At 41.9% G+C, this 9,249-nt stretch overlaps 1 protein-coding gene across 3 annotated transcripts in view; it reads left to right on the plus strand.

Moving 5' to 3' along the window:
* TDRP (testis development related protein) overlaps positions 1-7,523 on the plus strand; it is a 99,068-nt gene extending 91,545 nt beyond the window's left edge. For all 3 annotated transcript variants that reach the window (XM_018574909.1, XM_018574896.1, XM_018574903.1), the window contains 2 exons: positions 3,449-3,552; positions 6,707-7,523. In XM_018574909.1, the coding sequence (XP_018430411.1) occupies positions 3,449-3,552; positions 6,707-7,052 (450 nt within the window). In that variant the 3' untranslated portion in view covers positions 7,053-7,523. The remainder of the gene's footprint in view (positions 1-3,448; positions 3,553-6,706) is intronic.
* Positions 7,524-9,249: the final 1,726 nt, after the last annotated feature.

The following is a 9,249-nucleotide window of genomic DNA, read 5'->3' on the forward strand; positions in this document are numbered from 1 at the left end:
TCCCTTCCCCCCCCCCCCATAAAAAATAAAAAGGGGAGTCCATGCATGGACTTCACTAGACCTCTGAAGGTATGCTGTGGTATCTGGCACCAAGCCATCCGTAGCAGGCCATTTAAGTCCGGTAAGTTGCAAGATGGGGCCTCCATGGATCAGACTTTTTTTTTTCCAGAACATCCTGCAGATGCTCAATTGGATTGAGATCTGGAGAATTTAGAGGCCAAGTCAACACCTCAAACTCATTGTGTTTCTGAAACCATCCTTGAACCATTTTTGCAGTGTGGCAGAGCGCATCATCCTGTTGAAGGAGGTCACTGTCATCAGGGAATTCCATTTCCAATAAGGGGTGTACTTGGTCAACAACAATGTTTAGGTAGGTGGTACATGTCAACGTAACATCCACATGAATGGCAGGACCCAAGGTTTCCCAGCAGAAGATTGCCTATAGCATCACTCTACCTCTGCCAGCTTGCCTTTATCGCTTGGTGCACCATGGTGTCATCTCTTTCCCAGGCAAGCGACACACACGCACCTGGCCATCCACATGATGTAAAAGAAAACAGGATTCATCAGACTGGGCCACCTTCTTCCATTGCTCCATGGTCCAGTTCTGATGCTCATGTGCCCATTGTAGGAGCTTTTGGTGGTAGCTTTTAGACACTGGTAAGCAGAGGCAATGGGCACCCTGACCGGTCTGTGGCTACGTAGCCCCATATGAAACAAACTGTGATGCACTGTGTGCTCAAACGAAACAGTAGTATGTCATTAGCACACCAAGATCAAGTTGCCTGTTGTTTGACAAGATGTGTTTACGCCAATAAAGAAACATTTGGACTAGGGATTGACAGATGCCAAGTATTTGGATGAGTACTTCTACTCATCCAAATGCTCCCAATGCCTATCCTGATACTGGAACTTTCGGTATCAGGAAGCCAGGCGGCTAGTCATTATCCACCCCCTGGCTTCCTGATTGGTCAGAAAGCCGGCTCCATGCTTCCTCATCACCTGGCGCCACCTGGCTTCCTTAATGGGACTTCCAGTATTGGTATTCGGTATCAGCAAATAGCACTTTTGTTGGATCGGACTACAAGGGTCAGCCTTTGCTCCCCACGTGCATCAATGAACCCTTGGCACCCATGAACGTGTCGCCAGTACACGGGTTTTCCTTCCCTGGACCACTTTTAGTAGGTCTTGGCCACTGCATACTGGGAACATCCCACAAGAGGTGCAGTTTTGAAGTTGCTCCAACCCAGTTGTCCAGTCATCACAATTTGGCCCTTGTCAAAGTAAATCAAATCATTACGTTTGCCCATTTTTTCAACTTCAGGGACAAAATGTTCACTTGCTGCCTAATATTCATACACTTTTAGGTCCCATATTAACCAAATGTTATGGCTGATCGGTGTATATGAAAATAATATCCATCAGTATAGCTAGTTTTTGAGTTTATGCATGTCAGCAGAATGACCATAGCGATGCACCAGAACTGTGTCAGGCTTCATTCATACCAGAATTGCTAAGATGTGTTATTGCACAGTATACTAAGATCAGTGCAATGCTAATAAACGAAGCTGTCACATGGTTAGCAAATTCATACTCGTGCAACATGTTTACATGCATTGTGCAAAGGAGCAAGCAGCAGAACAAATGCAAGAAAGAAATCTGATGCAAATACACGTAAAAGCATATAAACCAAAGAAAAGAACAGCAAAAAACTGAAGTCATTACATTTATTTGTGATTTTCTTGTGTTGTGCTCCTACATGTTGTGAAGAACGTCTTCTGTATGAATAAAACCTAAAATGTTTTGTTTGTTGACAAGCAATCCAGTCTGAAGGATTGCTCACATGGCTGACATTTACTGAACCTGAAGAAGCGCTTAGGCTGGGTTCACACCTCGGCGTTTTTCAGCGCTGATCGAAGCGCTGAAAAACGCTCAGCAAATGAAATCCCATAATTTCCTATGGGCATGTTTCCCACCTGGGCGTATCTCAGCCCGTGGAAACGAGCTGAAAAACGCCCTACGCCCAAACAAGTACAGGAGCTTCTTTGGGGCGTTTTACCGCACGTATCCATTGGTATTCCCGAGTGTGGCTCGGGGTTAACAAAGCGGTAACCCCGAGCCACACTCGGGAATGCAGCGTAGGACTTACCTTGTCCGCGAACCCTGCTGTGTCCTCAGGCCGCTGCCCATTTCCAGGTTCCGTCCCTTGCGAGCGGCCGCACCGCAGGGGGGCAGAACCGGCGGGAAGTTTAAAAGTTTTTTTTTGTTTTTTTTAAACCCGAAAAAAGATAGAGAAAATAAAGGAAAATAAAATAAAAATCATACCGCCATGGAGGTAAAAAAACGAGCGTCGAACGCGCGTTTCACTGAACGAAAAACGTGCTAAAAAACTAGCAGAAAAAACGCGCCTATGGTACGCCCAGGTGTGAACCCAACCTTAATGGTTTCTGTTGGTACTAGTAACTTCTAAGGCAGTAAATTAATTTCTATAAGTTAATCGGCCATAGAAAAAGAAAAGAGCTAACTTACATTATTTGTCATTATAATTAATTGGATGTGGTGGCTGCATTCATTTTTTTTTTTTTTAGGCTTTGCTCCTTTATTTTCACCCGGTGACACACTTTTTTTTGTCTTGGGGTGAATACACTTGCCCACTTCACTGTTTCTCCAGTGTTGTTACCCAAGGCTGCCTTCCTGATTTAGACTACTGAATGCTCTCCCCATCTTCATAACATATGAGGGAGGTATTCTTTACCCCAGCAGTTAGGAACTCAAGCAGGGCTGATAACACTGCTTGGGATTTTACTGCAGTAGTGGCAGTGTTGTCAGCCCACTATTGGAAGCTAGGAGCTTACTGGATTTCTGACAGATTTAACGCTATTTTTCTGCTCTTCCAATGTTTTTGTAGGGGCAAAACACAGTGAAGTGTACCTGTATGGCAGAGATTTAGTGAATATTTTTTTGCCCGGATATACACTTTTAACTCTGTCTTCCGTTTGCACTTCAAAGAGCTGCCTTCTCTCCATGGGTTTATCTTCTCAGTGCATGTGAGAGGAGAGCAGAACAAATGAATCTTTATTTGTCTGCTGTCTGTAGAAGAAGAGGTATAGTTTCAGTCTACGGTATCTACATTGCTCAACCAACTGTACCACACTTTAGAAAGTGTTTGAAATCAAGCAAGGCGGTTATTGTTGTCTGTTCAAAATGCCTTTTTTTTTTCAAAGATGCTATAAAGGTTCCAACGTTTGAGGATGATTGTTTTCCAGGCTGCAGAATAAAGCACATACTGTTTGAGTGTTGATTCTGGAAATAGGCTGCATCCCACATACTTAAAGTGTAAATGAAATAATTCTGTCCCTTACTTTCAAGTGGCACCAAATCACATACCTCCTTTATGTGGATAAATCGTCATTATATGAATAACGTCCTTTTTTCATTTTTTTTCCAGGTTCAAGGTGCCAGTTTCCGAGGCTGGAAGGATGTGACTTCCATATTTAACAAAGATGATGAGCAGCAACTGTTGAAAGCATCCAAATCTCCGAAGTCTAAAGCGTAAGAAAAAACATAAAAAGATGCACGTCGCTTCTGTTCACCAAGTGTAAAGCACAATAACCACAACGTGCAAAGACTAGCAACCCACTGCAGCCAATCGAAAAAAATCCCTTAAAGAGAAACTCTTGCAAAAATTAGCCCTTGCAATTGGGGTACCCCTGCACTTGAAGGGTTAAAGGAGAACTATGAGATGAGTGATTTCCACTCAACTCATAGTTCTAGCCGACCTGTGACAATGAGACTGTCACAGGTCGGCTCAGTAGATCGGGAGGTGAGCGAACACATACCAGGTTCGCTCACCTCTCGATCCTGTCACGGCTCTCTGCAGTGACAGGGGGAGGGCTGGATTCCCCTCTCCGATCTGCCAGCGCTGACTGGCGGAACGGACGGGGGAGGGGGCGGGTACAGCTGGCTCTGCCTCTAGATAGGCAGAGCCAGCTGTCACTCACGCAGCTGGGCGAATCCCGTCATCTACGCCGGGATCCGCTCCGGCTGCGGCGTCTCAGTATACCGCGAGCTGTAGCTCGCGGTATACTGAGCTTAGGGTAACGGGAGGACGCTAGTTTGTGTCCTCCCGTTACCCTAAGGAGAACAATGGGGAAAAACACCGACCCCATAGTTCTCCTTTAACTGTTCGTTTTGGTCAAGTAGTAATAATAAAGAAAATATACTTAACAATCCTGCCTGGCTGCTAGGCCAGTCCCCTGTGGCCATTATGAGGGGTTTTCATTCTGTTGGATTTCTTTAATATTGTTAAATATGCAACAGAAGGTACTGGAACACTCAAAAATGGATGAAAACACCGAAAACTCCCAGGTGGACAGAAACAGTCAGTAATAAGGTCTTGCTGTTGGAGACATGTAGCAGAACCCATTGGGCTAACTCAGTCTATCAGGTTCTGCCTATCTATAAAATGTAACTTTTGAGTTGATTTTTTTATTGTGCTTATGTTATACATCTGTCACACCTGAAATGTAGTAGTATACGAACAGACCGCACTATCCAGAGAGTTCCAATACTTCAGACTTTATTGAAATTCACAGCAAATCCAGTATAACTTATTCATGAATAAGCCTACGGGTAATACATGTGAGAGGTTGTAGCTGGCGGGGTGTGGAGTGCTGGTATTTACTGCTTTATACACTTTTATCCACTGTTCTACTGGATTTGCTGTGAATTTCAATAAAGTCTGAAGTATTGGAATTCTCTGGTTAGTGTGGTCTGCTCGTATACTACTACATTACAGGGTGGAGACACTCCTATTAGACCAGCACCTAGGAAGTCCTAAGGAATTGGAGCAGTGAGATTTCCTTTGGCTCTATCAAACCTGAAAGTTAAATATTACCATTACAAATGTAATTTGGTTGCTTTGACCCTTAACTTCAACCAAAGCCAAAAACTGTAAATCAACCCCCTAAACTTAACCCTCAAAGTGAATGAAAACAATAATCTTTTCTTTCCACCGACGTATGGCATACGGCGGAACAAAACTGTTCCCAGCTGGCCACGTCAGTATGCCATTATGTCAGTGGCTTTTACAGTTCTGCTGTAAGCTCATGTTCTCTTTAGTGACCATGAACTTTATAACAGAACAGTTCCTCCGACAGTCTCCTTTAAATTAATAGCTATCAGCAGCTGACAAGCCGTTGATGAGAGCTATTAACAAAAATTCTGGGTGCCCCCCGCACCGCTGCCGGCATCTGCAGCCTCTCCTCCCTGTCTGGAGCCGCTCCAGGCAGGGATCTGTTTCTCCTCAGATCCCCACTGATCTCCCCTGCTTGTATGGGCTGAGGCAGCGGGGATCCGAAGAGAAATGGCCGGAGGAGGGAGCCGGAAGTTCAGGATGGCCAAGCGGTGTGCAGACCAGAGCCACCAGCTGTAAATGTTTTCCTATCAACAGTTTATGAATGAATGGGAAGCCTTTGTACTGAGTGCTTCCCATTCATTTAGAACAGAGGCTGCAGAAAAAGAGATTGAGGACTCTGTGGCAGCGTATGGCAAAGCATTGTGACTCATTGCCGTGCCTTGTGATATCCTGTGTTGCAATTAAATGTACACCTGTATCATTTTATCACAACACAAACACCAACACAGTGCACAAATGATTTTTAACATAAGTCGCTTATTTAAAGTTTTGCGTTCTCTAATTTTTTTAAACCGTTTCAAAAAAGGCGCAATTTAAAATTTACAAATATTTGTTATTTATTAAGTCAATACAGTTTTATCTTTTTAGATTCATTTGAAAAAGTGTTTATTTTTTATTTTTTGTGCAATGATACTGATTTTAGTGTGCTTTTATCAATTGAATTGTGTATTTTTATCGGTTTAATATTGATGTGGTAAACATCTGCGCAACTGTCGCAGGGCCTACAAATTTTGTACTATTTGTTTATTCTACCGGGCCTGTGCTTTCAGAAAATATATGGTTTGGGGGGTCAAACGCTAGCAACGCGGCATTAGGAAACCAAAACAATGGGCAAGAATTGCAAAAATGGTGTGGCCAACTGAGGAGTAAAACGTTCCAGAGGGCTTGGCTGTGAAAGGGTTAAGTATGCATATGATATCCCTGGTCGGCCCACAGGGATCCTGTGGTGCAGTGAACACTATAGTAGAGAGTGGATTACATGTGAGTGCCAGAGTTCAGCCTCCTGCTGAAGTGACACTGCAACAAGCGTACAGGCTGTCCCTGTCGGCCTGGGCCACCCTGCTGACCTGTTGAGGCCAGTGCAGGAGGACTGCCTGTACCACACTATCGGCAGTCCTGTCTCAGCTGCAGACTAGGTATGGGTGACAGTGAGGTGATGCAGAGCTATAGGTTGAAACCATGGCTGTAGGGCTATACAGGCCATCCATTTCTAAGCTGCTTTTAAACTAAAAATGTACTTTATTATTTAGCTTTTGGCTGTAAATGGCTCACCTATTTCAGTCCAACAAAGTTGTCTACAAACACACATCGTTTTGTGCAATCTGAATTGACCCAAGGTTTTCCCAATGGCAAACATTTCACATTGTCACTGCAGCAGATTGCCTATATTACAGCAACAAGTTTGCTCTTGTCAAATAGAAATGCACTCCAGTCTGGGCTATATAATTGTTTGTTTATATGGCCCTTCTCTTAACATTTCTAATCAGTGTTTATCCTCATTATTTACAGAGCTTCTTTGAAGACAAAAGAGGAAGCAAAGACAGAGAAAAAATCCGGTTTCTGGGACAGTTTGGCAATAAAACAGAACGTTCAACCAAAGAAAGCAGATGAGATTGAGGGCTGGGATCCCCCCCAGATAATGGTGGAAGAGGAGCCAAGATTTACGGAAGACCCTCTTGATGATAATCACTCCTGGCCTGGCTGGGAGGAGGAAACAAAAGGTTCATCTAAGTACACAAATCTGGCTAGTCCAGGGAATTCATCTAGGTGGAGTATTAAGTCAGCGGGCAAATTGGTTAGTATTAGGAGACGGAGCAAAGGTAACCTGACTGAGAGCTGGGAGGAGCTAGAATGACGGCATTGGCAGTTTCACAATATGCAATATTTTCAATGAGGGTAGCAGGTTTCGTAAGTTCCATGCTGTCGTTTTTTTAACAGAATACTCCCAAGTATTAAATAGCTATGTACTTTTATATTTATCTGAATCCTACACTAAATTTGCACTCGTGTTCTTAATTTTCAAATTAGAAGTAAAAAATAGTTCACATTTCTCTCTGAGAGCCCACCTGAGAAATGTTATGGTGGCATTACTTGTGCCTACGGGACAGTCCGAAACCTGACTGTAGTTGGTTTCACCAGAAACAGTAATTCCTTAGTGAATGTATACACTGGCTATAACTTAGACTGCCTTATACTGTTACCAGTAAAGGGTAAAATTTGCCTTGCACATTAACCTGTCAAGTGCCTGTATTTCACCTTGATAATGTATTTGTGATGCACAGCTTAATTTATTAATAAGTTAATTTTACCTGTTTCTGTTGCTTTTTTGAAAGGATATTGTTGTTTTTAAAAGCTAGACTTTGTAGGATGACATTTAAGTATGTGTTTTGTGTTGAATTTTCTTTTCAGCTAGCTGAACTTAATTTCTCCAGCCAGTAAAGTACACAGTGTACTTCACATTAGACTATTGTGTTATGCCTACTTGCATAATATCTGTATTAAACTGACCCTGTAAATCAGGTTTTGACAACCTTTTGCTTTTCAGGTGTCTTGAAACAATAAGGCTCAGTTGGGCTATTTTAAAGAAATGGAGGAAAGTGTGTTACCTGTTGCATACATTCAGATGCTACAGTTCTAATACAAATAAAGTCTGTGAAAAAAAATACATGCAGGTATCTGGTAGCCATGGACAACTCAGATGTTCTTTGTACAGTTTTTATTAAACTGTCTTGCCGTTCTCTGCTATCTAGTGGTAAAAAGCAGAAGACGGAGTCTCAGTCTTAAAGTGAACCTGTGCCAAGACTATGCACATTAAAGTATTTATATATTTTGAACAAGCATTGAAAGCAGTTTAAAACAAGACATTATGTAGCTCTAACTCTAGGCATTGTGGAACATTTCATTTTCAAAGTTCAGAACAGAGGCACTGAAATCTAAGCTCATTTCATAGGAGAGTAGAATCTTGGCAGCCTGCCAGCCTTCTAATGTAAACACATAGCATGTGTTTCTAAGCTGTTAGAAACTGACTGAAACTGGACTTTATGTTCTCTGTTGTGACCCTTGAGGATGAATTACTTCATAATACAAGCAGAGAGTTGAGTAAAGGCTTTTTTTTACATCTCTTTTACTACATGTTAAGAATATGAAAATATTTTAATGTCTATAGTCTGGGCACAGCTGCACTCACTTTTAAGTCTGTAATAACTATATCTTCTCCTGTATACAATGCGTATAGATGTGCTGGTTCTGCATCTGTTTCTGCAGCCTATGCAAGAGCAATAAGATAATCAATGCGGTCGTGACCATGAGTTATGAACTCACAGGCTTCTTCAGTATGGCAAATAGTAATGATTGGCAATGTTAATCCATAGCAGCCAATCAAAATTCATGTTTCACTGAACTGACTACAGTAGACTGCTTGGTTGCTTTAGGTTACTGACAGTTGGCCATTATTATAGCTGTTTGTACTGCACTGAACAAGTCCATGAGTCTCATAGCACCTCTAAGAAGATGGTCACCTTGGCCCATTGAAAAAATAGCCCTTCCTGCAACGTGCATTAAAAGCATCAGAACGTGATAGTTCTAGAAATACCAGAGAGCCACTGAATGTCTACCTCTGCTGTAGACCAAAAAGTCAGAGGATTTTTATTGTGTTTTTGTCTCATATTATGTAAGAGAATAAAGTTTCTTTTTTCCTGCATGTGAGACTCCTTTTCTTTTAGATGATATTTTTGTATATATAGGATAAAACATCTTTTTATTAAAATAAAGAAAGAGTACTATTATTCATGCTTGTCAAGATTGCTAGTTGTTGATATGCATGGTAAGTGACTGAGACTTTACCAAGGTGAATTTGTTTCAACTGACAAGTTCAGTCAGTAAGTCCATGCATTGTAGCATTTATTCTGTATGTTTGATGAGCGGTTTTGTTAGGATCAATGTAAGGAATTGAAAGAAATGTTCTTTGTATTTTTTTTTTCATCTTGAATAAAGAATCCAGTTGCACCAAGAACAGCTTCATTTTTACTGTGTATTCATTGTTGTAACTTGGG

The sequence above is a fragment of the Nanorana parkeri genome, unplaced genomic scaffold (assembly GCF_000935625.1).
Source record: "Nanorana parkeri isolate BGI_ZX_2015 unplaced genomic scaffold, ASM93562v1 scaffold51, whole genome shotgun sequence".
Lineage (NCBI taxonomy): Eukaryota > Metazoa > Chordata > Amphibia > Anura > Dicroglossidae > Nanorana > Nanorana parkeri.